Source organism: Rhinatrema bivittatum, chromosome 2 (assembly GCF_901001135.1).
Source record: "Rhinatrema bivittatum chromosome 2, aRhiBiv1.1, whole genome shotgun sequence".
In the NCBI taxonomy this organism is placed as follows: domain Eukaryota; kingdom Metazoa; phylum Chordata; class Amphibia; order Gymnophiona; family Rhinatrematidae; genus Rhinatrema; species Rhinatrema bivittatum.
Window position 1 is genome coordinate 648,782,233 of NC_042616.1, and position 17,211 is coordinate 648,799,443.

General features: G+C 42.9%; 1 protein-coding gene across 8 annotated transcripts in view; it reads right to left on the reverse strand.

Moving 5' to 3' along the window:
* The window catches only part of ASPH (aspartate beta-hydroxylase), a 508,516-nt gene that overhangs the window by 138,463 nt on the left and 352,842 nt on the right, over nucleotides 1-17,211 (reverse strand). For all 8 annotated transcript variants that reach the window (XM_029591373.1, XM_029591374.1, XM_029591372.1 and 5 more), the window contains one exon: nucleotides 1,365-1,450. In XM_029591373.1, coding sequence (XP_029447233.1) covers nucleotides 1,365-1,450 — 86 coding nt within the window. The remainder of the gene's footprint in view (nucleotides 1-1,364; nucleotides 1,451-17,211) is intronic.

The window sequence follows — 17,211 nt, forward strand, 5'->3', positions numbered from 1 at the left end:
TGAATAGATACTGGGGATGGATAGAGACACAGGCTGGGGACTGGAACTGGATACAGATTAGGGATGTGCATAGTTTTTATGATGAATTAAAATATCATATGATATTTCATAATTCATCATGTATCGGGGGTCCCCAAAAATGATAGGAAAACCCCACTAAATTTCGTGCGGTTTTCTTATCGTTTTGGGGGGGGGGGGGGGAGAAAGGCACACAGGAAAAAAAAAACCCTAACCCACCCCAGATCTAATTATTTACAATCCCCCACCCTCCTGACCCTTCCAAAACTTGCCTAAAGTCCCTGGTGGTCCAACAGGTGTCCCGGGAGTGATGTCCCCCTCGCAGGCCGTTGGCTGCTACAAATCAAAATGGCACCGATGGCCCTTTGCTCTTACCATGTGACAGGGGCTATCGGTGCCATTGGCCGGCCCCTGTCACATGGTAGGAGCAATGGATGGCCTGCGCCATTTTTTTAAGATAGCCCCTGTCACAAGGTAAGGGCAAAGGGCCACCGGCGCCATTTTGTTTACTGGCAGCCGACGGCCCAAGAGCGGGAGATCGCTCCCGGGACTCCCGCTGGACCACCAGGGACTTTAGGCAAGTTTAGGGAGGTGTCAGGAGGGTGCGGGTTTGTAAATAATTAAATCTGAAGGATTGGGGTGGGGGTTTTTTTTCGGATCAGGACAGCCGAAAAAAAAATACAACAGTCAAAACCGCAGGAAATAAAATTTCCCAAGGTTCTATGAAAACGATACCAGAAAAGATTGCCAATACGATATACATCTCTAATACAGATATAGGCTGGACAGGAGAATGAGCAGGGACTGGGACTAGGTAGAGACTGGGCCAAGACAAGGCAAGGAATGGATACTAAGAACTGGGCTGGGCAGGGCAGACAAGACAGACATGGACAGGACTAGACAAAGACAACACAGAAAACTGAGGCCCGAAGACAGCAATGCAGAAGGCATGTAGGCTGCTAGGCATAAAGCCCAAAGGCCATTAAGCAAGGAAAGGCCCAGATAAGCCACAAGGCAAGGCAGCAGGTGAGAGGAGGCCTGGAGGCTACAAAGCATGGAATAAGGTAACCGTGGTCAGGTCAGAGAGCCAAGGGTGACTCCATGAAGAGGCATCAATGGACTGGACAGGCTAGCTTAAGTAGTGCAGGAACTGCTGAGTCAGGTGGTTAGTGAGGAGGTGGCTTGAATGGCCTGGGAACAGAGCTCACTGGAGGCCTCTGCTGATGGGGAGGCATCATAGCAGGTAGAATCAGGGCACAGTGGCATTGCACAGAAGGCAAAACTGTGACGAGGGAAATACTGTAGTCTGATTTTAGCTTAATGTGACACAAGAATTCAGAACCCACCTTTTTACGCAACTTTTCTGCAGCATCCAGTTCAGTTTTGATTGTTTTGTCGAACTTGTTTAAGAGCTTGGGCTTCTTTTTCTTAGCTAGGGGAAAAGGAAATCATAATGTTTTACACTTGAGTTCTTCACATACAAGATTGTACCTTAATACCTAATAATAATCAAAGTGCACTCTTGCACATAACCATGGCACTTTGATTAACGATACTAAATAACACTTAAAAATGGAGATCACTGATTGGGCAGAAGAGCTCACATGATCATGAGGTGTCATATATGTCACAGATATTTAGTCATTTATTTATCTTACAACTGAAGGTCCGCTATCACCACTCTATAAGCACAGTAAGCTCATTGCTCAGTGTGTGGCAACATCAGTCTTATTACACGTCCCAATGAATGTACAACACAGACCTGCAGTGTGCAATAAAGTCTGTATTTTATCAGCACCTGGCTGTGGCTGATTGATTACAACTCTTTGAGTTTATTTGCCCTTAAACATGACTTGAAAAGAAAGGCTCTCCAACAATATAAATCATTTATGAGGGGGAAAGAAATGTCATTAACACTGCAGCATCCCAGGGCTAGGGATGCACCATTTGTTGGCATACAACTTGCTTACACTTGTACTATTGTAATTCTCTCTTACTTGGATTACCGTCATCACAATTCATCCACTACAAATATTGCAGAATTCAGCAGCTAGAATCTTAACTGCTATCTAAGAAATATGAGCATATCACTCCGGTGCTGATATCCCTACACTAGCTTCCCATAAAATTTAGGATAGAATACAAGATCTTAACAATTATTCATAAAATCATTTACAGAGAACAGACAGACTGGCTCAACATGGCAATTAAAATTCATAGACCTCAAAGAAACCGCAATTGTTTTGTTTTATGTAAACCGACCTGATTTGATATTTGTATCGAGAACGTCGGTATATAAAAATGCTAAATAAATAAATAAATAAATAAACCTCTGCTCCGCTAATAAAGGTTTATTATCTATTCCGTCAGCACGCTCGGCACATCTATCGCAGGTAAAAGAACGTGCAATGTATCTTGCAAGCCGAAAAATATGGAACTCACTACCCACTGAAACATGCCTACAGCCAAATTTTAAAATATTTTTACTTTTTACTTTTTATTTTAGATTTTTATATTCCGCTTTTCACACTTTTTCAGCACTTCAAAGTGGATTACATTCAGCTACTGTAGTATTATATTCAAAAAAGAGGTCAAAACCTGACTTTTTATAAAAGGCTTTTAATGATTCCCATTGAGACACACTTACGCCCCATCCTGCTACTTTTATGTCCTGTTCTCTGCTTTTATAATGTTATTAAGATCCATTTCATTTTATTTTATTTTTGAAAGTATACTCATTTTACCAACTACTGTTCTTCCTCGCTTTATGCTCTCAAGTATAAAATAAGACCATAAGAACATGCCATACTGGGTCAGGTCAAGGGTCCATCAAGCCCAGCATCCTGTTTCCAATAGTGGCCAATCCAGGCCATAAGAACCTGGCAAGTACCCAAAAACTAAGCTTATTCCATGTTACTGTTGCTAGTAATAGCAGTGGCTGTCAACTTAATTAACAGCTGGTAATGGACTTCTCCTCCAAGAACTTATTCAATCCTTTTTTAAACACAGTTATACTAACTGCACTAACCACATCTTCTGGCAACAAATTCCAGAGTTTAATTGTGCGTTGAGTGAAAAAGAACTTTCTCTGATTAGTTATAAATGTGCCACATGCTAACTTCATGGAGTGCCCCCCTAGTCTTTCTATTATCTGAAAGAGTAAATAACCGATTCACATCTGTCTCATGATTTTAAACACCTCTATCATGTCCCCCCTCAGCCGTCTCTTCTCCAAGCTGAAAAGTCCTAACCTCTTTAGTCTTTCCTCATAGGGGAGCTGTTCCATTCCCCTTCTCATGTTGGTTGCCCTTCTCTGTACCTTCTCCATTGCAATTATATCTTTTTTGAGATGCGGTGACCAGAATTATACACAGTATTCAAAGTGTGTTCTCACCATGGAGCGATACAGAAACATTTTCTGTTTTATTCACCATTCCCTTTCTAATAATTCCCAACATTCTGTTTGCTTTTTTGACTGCTGCAGCACACTGAACCGACAATTTCAATGTGTTATCCACTATGACGCCTAGATCTCTTTCTTGGGTAGTAGCACCTAAAATGGAACCCAACATTGTGTAATTATAGCATGGGTTATTTTTCCCTATATGCATCACCTTGCACTTATCCACATTAAATTTCATCTGCCATTTTGATGCTCAATTTTCCAGTCTCACAAGGTCTTCCTGCAATTTATCACAATCTGCTTGTGATTTAACTACTCTGAACAATTTTGTATCATCTACAAATTTGATTACCTCATTCATCGTATTTCTTTCCAGATCATTTATAAATATATAGAAAAGTAAGGGTCCCAATACAGATCCCTGAGGCACTCCACTGCCCACTCCCTTCCACTGAGAAAATTGTCCATTTAATCCTACTCACTGTTTCCTGTCTTTTATTGTCTTTTATACTTATTGTTATGTTATTTTATCTTAATTTTTTAATTTAATATTTTTATTTTATTTTGTATAAATGTGATTTTAGTTATTTTATTGTAATTTTATTGCTGTTGTAAACCATTGTGATGGCTACACCGAATGACGGTATATAAAACCAGTAAGTAAGTACGTAAGTAAGTAAGTAAGTAAGTAAGTAAGTAAGTAATAAATAAATAAATAAATAAATAAATAAATAAATAAGAACTCAGGCCAAAAAATCAGTAATTTTCTCAACAGAAGGTAGGCTATGTCTGGGAAAAAATAGGCCATCCATGAGTGCAAATAAGTACTAACTGGAATATGGTATCCTAATCTATACGAGGTAATCAAACTACCCTCATTTTAGCAAATCCAGTGAGTATTTTGTACGTGTGGGGTTTGTTGCAGCTAAGTCAAAACTATGTGCAAAACATCTGCTTGGCATTTTATATGCCTATTGGGATACTTATTAAGCTTTCCAAATCAGAAAACACTATTTACTTTCCAGGGAAATTTTGAATTGCAAAGTCACCAACAGTTGCCTGAGAATTTACAATGGTGTTATATAATAGTTTGTGTATTCTAGATGCATCACTGCAACTAGAAAGGGTCTAAGGAAGAATTAGCTAAGATTATTGCTCTTAAATTAAAACTTAAAAAAAAGACCCCTAAAACTGAATTTGCTTCTTTCTTTATACACATTATGTGGAATTTCAGTTTTCAAGGAGTTCAGTCCTCCCATATCCCTGAGGTTCTGTCACTGGAGTGCTGACTATTACCGTACAGCATAGGAGACGATGAGCACACACATGAGCCACTGATGGGATGACAAGCTTGAAATTTCATGGATGTTAGATTATCTTCCCTTGATTGACCACATTGTTCCAGCTTGTCTCTCATATCATCCTCTTTCAATTTCCCTGGTTTTCCAGATTCCTATCTAATACACCAAAGCCCAGGTTTTCTCATTTTGTGTACACAGTGGGGTAGATTTTCAAAGGGGTACGCGCGTACGATACCCCCGAAAACCTACCCCAAACCCCCCTGAGCGCGCCGAGCCTATTTTGCATAGGCTCGGCAGCGCGCGCAAGCCCTGGGACGTACGCAAGTCCAGGGGCTTGCATGGAGGGGCGTGTCGGGGCGTGCCGCGAGTGAGGCATGGTTTCGGGGGCAGGCCGCGAGTGACGGCATGGTTTTGGCCTGGGGGCGTTCCGGGGGCATGGCCACGGCCTCCAGACCAGCCCTCGGATCGGAACTTGGAGCGCGGCAGCCGGCCCGGCGCGCGCAAAGTTACGCCTGCTGGAAGCAGGCGTAACTTTGCCGACAAAGGTAGGGGGGAGGTTTAGATAGGGCCGGGGGGGGGGGGGTAGGTAGGGGAAGGGAGGGCGAAGGAAAGTTCCCTCCGAGGCCGCTCCGATTTAGGAGGGGCCTCGATTTTGGGCAGCCTTGCGCGCGCCGACCCCGGATTTTAATGGATACACGCGTATCTATTGAAATCCCGCATACTCTTGTTCGCGCCTGTTGCGCGAACAAAAGTACGCGTGTGCGCAGATTTATAAAATCTGCCTCAGTATACATTACATGGGTTAGTTTGCACTGCTATGAAATGCCTATACTATAATTATTTACTCTCAACCAATCTTCCATTTCTTGTTCACAAATATGAACATGGAACGGGAACAAAGTCAGACCTATCTTCTTTATGTTTTGGCTTTTCCGGATTTAAAACATGTCATAAATAGTTACACACACAGGGCATGAACTTAACAATTGCCCTCTGAAAATGATCGAAATCCTTTTACCTAACAGGCTGTCTGCAAATTCGTATTTTAGGGAAAAAAAATAAAATCAATGTGAATAATATTAACTTTTCAGTGCAAACAAAGAAATGGAGTGAAGGAATAGCATGGGGCTAGAGCAGTGGGCTATGGTTCAAATCCCACTGCTACTTCTTGTCACTTTACCCTCCATTACCTCACGTACAAACTTAGGCCAGGATTCATCATTCCGGAACGATGAACCCTGTGCTACAGGGGGGCGGGGGGGGGGGGGGGGGAGGGCAAAGCAGGGGACGGTTGGGCGATAACCTGCAGCCGGCCACACCACAGTGGTGCGGTTTTGCCTGCTGCTATGCAGCCAGCTGCAGGTTATCGCGGGCATAGTGCCACCGTAAAAGGTGGTGCTATTTCCCGCGCTACTGCCGGCGATAAAGTTCGAAACATTATCGCCGGCAGCAGTGCTACCGCCACTTAGCATAATTCCCTCCCTAACTCTGCCCCAACTCCTCACTTCCCCCTAATTTAAATAAGGGCCTATCGCGGCTTGGAAAATAACCCCCCTAGATTGTGAGCCTTCTGGGGACAGGGAAATACCTACAGTTTCTGAATGTAATATGCTCTGAAGTGCCGAAAAGTGGAATATAAATAAATAATATAAAAGACCCAGAAGAATAGATACCGAGGCAAATCAACAGGGATTAAAGCATCCCCTCTCTACTACATGATCCCTCTCTCAAAAAAGAAATGGGAAAAGGGGACCAATATAATGCACAGATAGGGCTCAATTAAGTATTTAACTTTATGGATCTTGCATTGCTGCTGTGGCTATATGTGCACAAGTCCCCGCCTCCAGGAAAAATGGCACAGATACCTACATTTACCTTATGGTATTAGATGTAAATTGCTCATAATGATACCAGGTCATTTCTGGTCCCTCTGACACTTACAGAAGTTTGTCAGGAAGTCAGACAGAATTTAATTTAAAAATAAAATAAAAATCTTCTCCCATTTGGGAACTACATCCATCCCCTGTTTCCTTTTTTCTTTCTCAAGAAAAAGGAAAATCCAAATAGGGGTGAGAAACTCTTAAAAATAATCACTCTTCACTTCCAGTGACTGAAATTTTAAACTTGCACCTTTGATTTCTAGTACATTTTCCAAACTGCATATAGTCCACTGTTTGGACTATGAGGCCTATGCACTAAAGTTTACAGTGCATGCTATAGTTATTTAGCATGCCATCCTGAACAGCCATCCTGGCCCCAAAATAAAGGGACTTCCTTGCCCCAATCAACCCCAACTCCAGCACACAAGTAACAAGGGGTTTGGGGGCTCCAAAGCTTCTCTCCTTCTTCTAGACTCAACATCGAGAGATTCAGTGGATCCAACATAATCCCACAAACACAGATCACAGGTTTCCAGTGATCCAACTGACTTCCCACCCTTTGACAATAGCTCAGAGGCACCCAGTAGCCCAACTGACATCCCCACAATTCCTGCTTATTTCATAGTAAATTACAACTAAACCTGGAAGAGATTTCACGTTATGGATTTTAGAATAGATGATTCATTGAAAGTTTTACCTCAATAAACAGGCATCAGGCTTACGGTATTGTCAAACAGAGTTAAATTTGGGAGTTTTGTTGCATTCTTCTTTTTCAATGAAACCACAAATTTCTCACAGAGCTCATTTGCATTTTGGTGAATTACATTCAGTTCAGAAGTTACATCTATATCTGAATAAATCAGACTTGGCTACGTTAACTGATGCACCAGTAACCTCAATAATTAACTACTGTAATTCCCTTTAGCAAAGATTATCAAAGGTTGCAACTAAACTCCTAGTTACTTGCAGGTGCAAAAAAAAAAAAAAAGTGATCACGTGACCTCAATTTTAAAAGAATTACACTGGTTACCAATTTTAGCTAGTTCTACTTTTAATGGTCTTTAGGATCTTGTTGACCTGTTTTCTGTCAGAGACAGGAGGCTAGGCTTGATGGACCTTTGGTCTGACCCAGTACCGTATTTCTCATGGCTCGCTTTTAAGCTTCTGCAATGGGGAAAGCCCAAGTGTTTAGCACACACTTTAATTTGGTATGAATCTTGTAGAATGCTGAGATCTTCCCAACAATCTGTGTTAGTAGTTCCTTCAGTTTCAGTGCACATGGCAATCAGCATTCAGTTGCTTTGCGCCAAGGTTTTGGAACCATGAAGTTAGCATGGGGCACATTTAAAACTAATCGGAGAAAGTTCTTTTTTACTCAACGCACAATTAAACTCTGGAATTTGTTACCAGAGGATGTGGTCAGTGTAGTTAGTATAGATGTGTTTAAAAAAGGATTGGATGGGTTGTTGAAGGAGAAGTCCATTACCTGCTATTAAGTTCACTTAGGGGCGGATTTTAAGAGCCCTGCTCGCGTAAATCCGCCCGGATTTACGTGAGCAGGGCCCTGCGCGCCGGTGAGCCTATTTTACATAGGCTCACCGGCGCGCGCAGACCCCGGGACTCGCGTAAGTCCTGGGTTCTCAGAGGGGGGCATGTCGGGGGCGTGTCGGGGGCGGGCCCGAACCGCGCGGCGTTTAGGGGGCGTGCCGGGAGCGTTTTGGGGGCGGACCCGGAGGCGTGGTTACGGCCCGGGGCGGCCCGGGGGCATGGCCGCGCCCTCCGGACCCTGGCCCCAGGTCACGTCCCGGCGCGCAGGAGGCCCGCTGACGCGCGGGGATTTACGCCTCCCTCTGGGAGGCGTAAATCCCCCGACAAAGGTAAGGGGGGGGCTTAGACAGGGCCGGGTGGGTGGGTTAGGTAGGGGAAGGGAGGGGAAGGTGAGGGGTGGGCAAAAGAAAGCTCCCTCCGAGGCCGCTCCGATTTCGGAGCGGCCTCGGAGGGAACGGGGGTAGGCTGCGCAGCTCGGCGCACGCCGGCTATACAGAATTGATAGCCTTGCGCGCGCCGATCCAGGATTTTAGTGGATACGCGCGGCTCCGCACGTATCTACTAAAATCCAGCGTACTTTTGCTTGCGCCTGATGCGCCAGCAAAAGTAGGCCTATTCGCATAGTTTGAAAATCTACCCCTTAGAGAATAGCCTCTGACATTAGCAATGGTAACATGGAATAGACTTAGTTTTTGGGTACTTGCCAGGTTCTTATGGCCTGGATTGGCCACTGTTGGAAACAGGATGCTGGGCTTGATGGACCCTTGGTCTGACCCAGTATGGCATTTTCTTATGTTCTTAATTAAATTATCTTCAATTCAGAAAGAAAGCAAGATCTTGGTTATTTGTTTTAAATTTTGTTATAGGTTCTATGGGCTTTTAAATTGTAATTATATTTCATATGTTTATAATTATGATGCGTGATAGTTTTACTATGATTGATGCTTTATATTTCATTGAGCTGAATTTATGTGGTAGAACTGGACTGCTCTTTAATATTGTAAGAAACTGTAGAATATCAAGTCAATAAATCAAATTAAAATCAAAGGCCTCCAGTGGCTGAGGGACCTTACCATCCACCCTCTCAAACCCAGATCAAAAATGCCCAGAGATCCAATGCACTCTCTGCCTTAGTCCCCACTCCTACTCCTTCCAATAGGAGCCACTAGAAGATCATGGCAGGAGAGAGTGAGGTTCCTTTCTACCCTTCTCTTGTTTTGAAAATGGCACCAGTTTACCTGTTGCACTAATTTGCCCTGTGCACATTTTGTAAGTAGCTAATTCATGTAGTAGTTTGTGAAAATGGGCATGTGAAAAAGATTTTGTGAGTCTGTTTTTGCAAAATAAATAACCACACCTCAACAGGGTATGGTTATCTTCATGTGCCAGCAAACTACCTCTGGAACTTAAAGACCTTGGTGGTCAAAGTGAGGTATCCCCCCATGTGTATGAGAAATTACTTGCTGGTCTTAGTAGCCTCCTCACCTCTACCACTTCGCCCCTTGCAGACCATAAATGTATAATCCTATCCCCTTTTAGGAGCCCTGCTCCCCAAAATTAATCAATATCCAATTTGAGGTCAACTTCGGCCCCATGTCTCCAAAAGCTTATTCAAGTGAAGGAATGGTCTTCTGAGTGCAGGAACAATCTCCACTTGCTCCTACCTTGTCCTCACCTGGTTCTAAAATGGTGCTGACTGACCTTAGGGACTCCTTTGACATTTGTCCTGGACAAGGGAGCCAAGGGGGGAGGTGCGCGCCAATGAAGTGGCCTATCAAGTGAGAGGGGCTATTTTTCCTCTGATGCTGCAGCCAGCCTGGCTGTTTAGTTGCACTCTGAGGGGGAGGCCCGATTGTGTCAACACGTGTATCTTGTGAAAATTCCCCCCCATGCGTGCACAAATTATATAATCAGGCGCCCATATGCGTGCGCCCTCGGATTTTATATGCTAATGTTCGCATGTTATAAAATTGGCATGTCCACGTATTATTGCCTCCTTTATCCGGTTAATTGGACATCTTTCTATGTACCCCAGCATTCTGCTTACTCCCCTACTTTTTCACATTGGTAACCCTGAGGTCAATAGATACGATCATACCCAGATCATGCTCACGCTTGATATTCACCAGCAGCTAAACACCCCTAGCCTAATCCAAAGTACTGTTCACCTCACTGTGTTTTTTGTTCCAAAAAAAGACTACACTTTTTTGCATTAAATTTCAGTTGTTACACTAGCTTTTTTTTAACTCCCTTATTTTTCCACTACTTCTATACAGCTGTTGCATACCTGCACACAGCTGTAAAATGACATACATTTCCATTTCTATTTTATACTTGTAAGATATACAGCAGGTAACACATCTGTGACTGAAACAGAATCCCCCTATGCAGCACTGCTTATGAAAACTTTAAATAAAGTCAACTCTAGGACCAATCCCTGTTGGCACCCATCTTATCATCTTCCTCTCCTCAGTGTGGTCTCCACCTAACACTATTCTCTGTTGTTTACCAAGCATTCCATTTCTAATTGGGTTTACCAATTTAGAACCCATCCCCAAGGCTGCCCAGTTTGTTTATGAGTCTCCTGTATGGAATAGTGCCAAAGGCCTTACTGAAATGTAATTAGACCATCATAAGAACTATCTCTTGATCTAATTCACTGGTAACCCAGTCAAAGAAGTCAAAGAGATTGATTTGACATGGCTTCCCACTGAATTAAAGCAAGCTTGTTAAATACAGGGTTATTTATATAATGTGTCCTTTAAGTCAGCATAGAACTGTATTAACAATAAGGGCATATTTTATATATATAAAATAGTTTATTAATAAAGTTAATGGCTTTATCATTTCATAATTTACCAACAGCTGAGTCTTTGGCAAAAGTTCCAGGAGATGAACAGATAGACAACTTTATTGATCACGCTTTTAATTATAAAGACATATCTGTTGTATTAAATGATGCTAGAATGTGTGCTCCAGAGCACTACACTATCACCAGGGAGAAAAGAAACCATTACCATGCCCAACAGGTGGCCACTCCATTCTTGTAGCCTGATAGGCCACTGAGCCTTGTGCTAACTCTTTCTCTCCAGCACTGAGAGATAGACCCTTCTAGGCATGGCAATGGTTTCTCTTCTCCCTGGTGATAGCTAGGAACTTGCCAGAGTGTCAGGGGTTCTCTAAGGTAGTGGCTGATAAAATTAAGGCAAAAAGAACAGCATCAAGGATCCCAAAAAGGAACACAAGGAAGAATATCTATTAAAAATGAGGTAGACAAAGAAAGAAAACAGGAAAGAAAAATGTCAAGCAGAAGAAAGAATTTCCAAAGAGATAAAGAGAGGAGACAAAATATTTTTCAGATATATAAGTAAAGAAGGAAGGCCCGAAATGGTAGAGTGAAATTGAAAGGTGACAAGAAGCACTGTGTGGAGAGAGATGAAATAATGGCGGAAATATTAAACAAATACTTCAGTTTGGTGTTCACTAAAGAAGATCCTGGAGAAGGACCATTGCTGGTTTACAAGACTGTAGATGGAAATGAGATAGATGTAACTCTGTTTACAGAAGAGAATGTATGGGAAGAGCTAGGAAAACTGAAAATTGACAAAGTCATGGGGCCAGATGAGGTTCATTCCAAGATACTGAGGGAGGTCAGAGATGTGCTGGCAGGTCCACTGTGTGACCTGTTCAATAAATTACTGGAAATGGGAGTGGTGTCGAGGAACTGGAGAAGAGCAGTGGTGGTTCTGCTTCACAAGAGTAGTAGCAGAGAGGAGGCTGGAAACTACAGGCCGGTTAGCCTCACCTCAGTGGTGGGAAAATTAATGGAGACTGCTGAAGGAAAGGATAGTGAACTATCTACTTTGGTTCCAGCAATCCTCCTGACTATAATCGGAGAAGATCCTGTCAGACAAATCTGATTGATTTTTTTGATTGGGTGACTAAAGAATTGGATCGAGGAAGAGCGCTTGATGTGATCTACTTGGATTTCAGCAAAGCTTTTGATATGGCCCCACATAGGAGACTTGTGAATAAAATGAGAAGCTTGGGAGTAAGCCAAGGTGGAGAGGTGGATTACAAACTGGTTGACTGATAGAAGACAGCATGAAATGGTAAATGGAACCTATTCTGAAGAGAGAACAGTGTTAAAAGGAGTGCCACAAGGATCAGCATTGGGACTAGCTCTGTTCAATATCTTTGTACAGTCATGCATCTGGGGTACAGTAATCCAAAAGCGCTGTATGTGATGGGAGGTGAAAGGCTGTTCTGCATTGAGCAAGAGAGGGACCTTGGGGTGATAGTGATTAGCAACCTGAAGACAGCGAAGCAATGTGACAAGGCAATAGCTAAAGCCAGAAGAATGCTGGGCTGCATAGAGAGAGGAATAACCAGTAAGAAAAAGGAGTTGATAAACCCCTTGTACAAGTCCTTGGTGAGGCCTCACCTGGAGTATTGTGTTCTGTTCTGGATACTATATCTCAAAAAGGACAGAGATAGGGTGGAGGTAGTCCAGAGAAGGGTGACCAAAATGGTGAGAGGTCTCCATCAAATGAATTATGAGAAGAGGTTGAAGGACCTAAATATGTATACCCTGGAGGAAATGAGATGCAAGGTATCATAATACAGTCCTTCAGATACCTAAAGGGTTTTAATGATGCACAATCGACAAACCTTTTCCATTGGAAAGAAATCAGTAGAAATAGGGGTCACAAAATGAAACTCCATGAAAGACGACTCAGAACCAACGTCAGGAAATATTTTTTCACGGAGAAGGTGGTGGATGCCTGGAATGCCCTTCCGGAGGAGGTGGTGAAGACAAACACAGTGAAAGAATTCAAAGGGGCAATAGATAAACACTATGGATACCTAAAGGCTAGAGGATGGAAATGAAGAAAAATGTGCATGGGAGTAACTTGCTGGTATGACGGTTACTACTCTTAACCAATAAGCCTTCATACTGTTGATACAACTTCATCATTGCTCTCTCCTTCAATAACAGGGGAAAAAGAGGAAAAGGGGAATTGAATTCAAACAGAAACCAACAAGGACCCTGACTTTTTACGGTCTGGGAAATCAAATAACCATGGGGGTAACTTGTGATGCGGCTGTTACTACCCTTAACCAATAAGCCTGATACTTTTGATGCAACTCCAACATTGCCCTCTACTTCAACAGCATGACATAACAGGGAATTGGAATCAGACAGCAACCAACATGGGCCCTGACTTTTACGGTTTGGGAAACTGATAAGTATGGGGGTGACCTCTACAACGCGGCAGATACTACTATAAGCTTGCTGGGCAGACTAGATGGACCCATTTGGTCCTTTTCTACCGTCATTTCTGTGTTTATATGTTGTGTTCCCACATTCCTGACTCCTGGTTTTTGCTACGGTCCTGGTCTCCTTCCTGTTTCAGCCTTGGCCTTCAGTTATGCTTCTGTTTCCTGCTCTCCGCCTGGAAAGTCCTGGTAGCTGCCTCCACCAAAAGGATCAATTGATGGAGAATTGTAGCTGCTTCAGGTGAATATAGTGACCTCAGAACAAATGGCCTCTTTAAGGTACTCCTGTCTCAACGGGCCGTGTCACTGAGATTTGGAATTGAGTCTGAAAACCTATGAACTCCATTGTGACAAGCAGGGGCAGATTGTAGGAAAATAGTGGCCCGGGGGATTTTTCTCCATACTGGCTCATGGGTATCCAATTACATATACAATATAATTTACATATATAATGTACATATATAATTTACATATATATGTACACACCCCTATATTTCGGCATGGTCCTCCCGTATCAACACAGTACTATTTGCCAAAACTCAAAGAATAACAACCCCACCTATGAAAAGAATACCACAAATATTACACCAGAATCTAAAATATCAATACACCTAACAGGAAAACAGAACAGGCCAAGCTACTACAGATCCCTACAGAGAAACCACATGCTAAAAGAATGCTTCATCTCAGTCTTTGCATGCAGAACACAAACTCTCACCAAATACAGAATAAAGCCACAAAGTATAAATAGAAATGTGTAGACAAAAAACTAAACTGTAAAATGAAACAATCAATAAAATCAAGATATATGAATTATGAATCATAATTATAAAATCATACTAATAAAATAATTTCAGAACAGCTGATGAATAGATTATCCAATAATTAAAGACTCAAGCAAATTTTGAAACTTTTACCAAACACCAATAAAATATTTCAAACAGCAGACACATCACATACTACCCAATAATTAAAATGGTAGTCAATCAAGAAAAATGAACTTAAAAAGCTACCTTTACTTACCCTCTCCAGCAGTTCTCCAACTTCTTTCCCTTGCAGGCCACACCAGAAGCAGCAGTAGCTGCTGAAGCTGTCCTCACGGTCCTCTTCCTTAGGGACCACAACCAGTCTCTTCTCTCTCTCTCTCTCTCACTCACACACACACCAGTCATACCCTCAAGACCAGTTTCTGTCTCTCACACACCAATCATCTCCCCAACCAGTCTCTCTCTCTCTCTCTCACACACACACACACACACACACACACACACACACACACACACACACACACAAGCACACACATACCAGTCATCTCCCTGATCAGTCTCACACATACACACGTCACCTCTCTGGCCAGTCTCTCTCAATCACACAATGCTCTCGCTCCCTCTTACACACAGGATTTCAATCACACACATGTTCTCTCTATTTCACTTACGCACAAGCTCTCAATCACACACGTTCTAACTCACTTACAAACAGGCTCAATCACACACATGCCCTCTCTCTCACAGCCACAAGCCAGCCAAAAACATGCTCCATCTCTCTCTCACACACACACATTGGCTCACACAAGCACCCTCCCTGACTCACACACAGAAGCACCATTCTTTTCTCACGTACACACAAACACACACAAAAGCACCATTCCTTTCTCACATACATACACACACACACAGAAGCACTATTCCTTTCTCACATACACACACACACACACACACACACACACACAGAAGCACCATTCCTTTCTCACATACACACATACACACACAGAAGCACCGTTCCTTTCTCACATACACACAGAAGCACCCTTCTGATCTAAGACCCCCCAGCTGAACAGCTGGTCTCTGGCAGCGGTTAACAGCACCGGTGTTCACTTCTTCGGCCCCCGCCGGCCTCAATTTTAATTTCTTCGGCCCCCGCCAGCTTGGTCTCCCACGGGGGCTGGATGATCTTCTTTTCTTTGGCCTCCGCCGGCCTCAATTTTTATTTCTTCGGCCCCTGCTGGCTTGGTCTCCAGCAGGGGCCGAAGTCCAGCCTCCCAGCAGGGGCTGGGAGGCTGGACTTCGGCCCCTCCCAGCCCCTTCAGTCCAGCCTTCCTCAGTCCAGCCTCAGCGCCTCCCAGCAGGGGCTGGGAGGCGCTGAGGCTGGACTGAGGAAGAGCCACGCTGACAAGACCACGTGACCAGCTAGGCGGGGGAAGCCGAATCCCCCGATAGGCCAATCCGCCCCTGGTGACAAGACAGAACTGTTTTGCTAAGCCTCCCGTCAAAGCATGGATACAAGACTAGGAAACCTACTGTTTTGAGAAATCAACTTCTGAATTAATGGAGGATTTTCCAAATATATTTGAGACTTGTGTTTTTGCTTAAATAGAAATTCAAAAGAATTTCAGTATTTGCTAATTAGGGCCACTGAGAACTGAGCATAATTCCAATGTTTTTTTCAAATCTCCTAAAGTAATTTTTGAAATGTTTCTTTTGATCTGAGATTGTTTGAAACAAGTATGGGGGGAGGGAGAAAAGTGGGTTTGTTTGGCATTTAGGATTATTATAGTTCTAGCATCTATGCTTATCATTTGATCTATTCACCCTTAATTTGACTGTGAACACACAAAACTGCACTATATTATGGGTGAAATGTTTTATACTTGTAAGTTGTAACAGACTGTACTATGACACATGGCTGCATGAAATAATTTCTATCTTTCTAATTCTGCACTTTGAGTATTTTCATTGCCATTTATTGATTTATTAAAAACATTAAAACCTTAAAAACAAACAGAAGCTGCAGGTCAAATCTGGCAGGAGGTGTCAGGAATCAAACTTTGCCTGGACAATAAGGTGCTTGGAATTTTTCCACCCATCTGAGAGTGCCATTAGTTAATTAGTCATGCAATATAAATCTTAAGACAGGCCAATTCACACTAGAATCTAGGGACCCAGAATGATTGATAATATAATCTCAATAATAAGGTTAAAGAAATGTCAGTTTCTGCTAAAGCATCATCAATTAGCAAAAACTGACATTTAGAAGGGAAAATGTCCTCCTTCAGTACATTTTTCCCCATGGTTTGGGTATATTAGACATGTTATATGTGGATGGGGAGACATTAAAATGCAAACTTCCAGAAGACTTTGATGAATTTGCAAACAACAAAGATAGTCCAGAAATTCTGCCTCAGAAGAATATATGGAAATTAAGTCTAGATAACATTTACCTACTCTAATGGAACTGTAAGTCTTTAAAAAGTTAAAGCCTCAAACTTTTAATATACATACAGGGCCGGATTTTAATACCTACACGTGGGCGTATATTTGTGCGTGCAACACGGCGCGCACAAATGAACGCCCGATTTTATAACATGCGCGCGCAGCCGTGCACATGTTATAAAATCCAGGGTCGGCGTGTGCAAGGGGGTGCACAATAATGCACCTTGCGTGCGCAGAGCTCTTGGGGAGCCCTGCTGGCTTTCCCCGTTCCCTCCAAGGCTGCTCCGAAACTGGAGCGGCCTCGGAGGGAACTTTCCTTCTGCCCCCCTTCAGGTCAAGTTTTGAGAATATTTTGGCTCCCTGAAGCCGGTCAAACAGCTCTGAGATTAAAGGCAGGGGGTAGCGGTCTTTAATCGTGATCTCGTTCAGACCTCGGTAATTGATACAAGGACATAGGGTACAATCCTTCTTCCCCACAAAGAAGCAGCCTGCGCCGGCTGGAGACTTCGGTCTAATAAACCCCTTCTTTAAATTCTCCTCGATGTATTCGGACATCGCCTTGTTCTCAA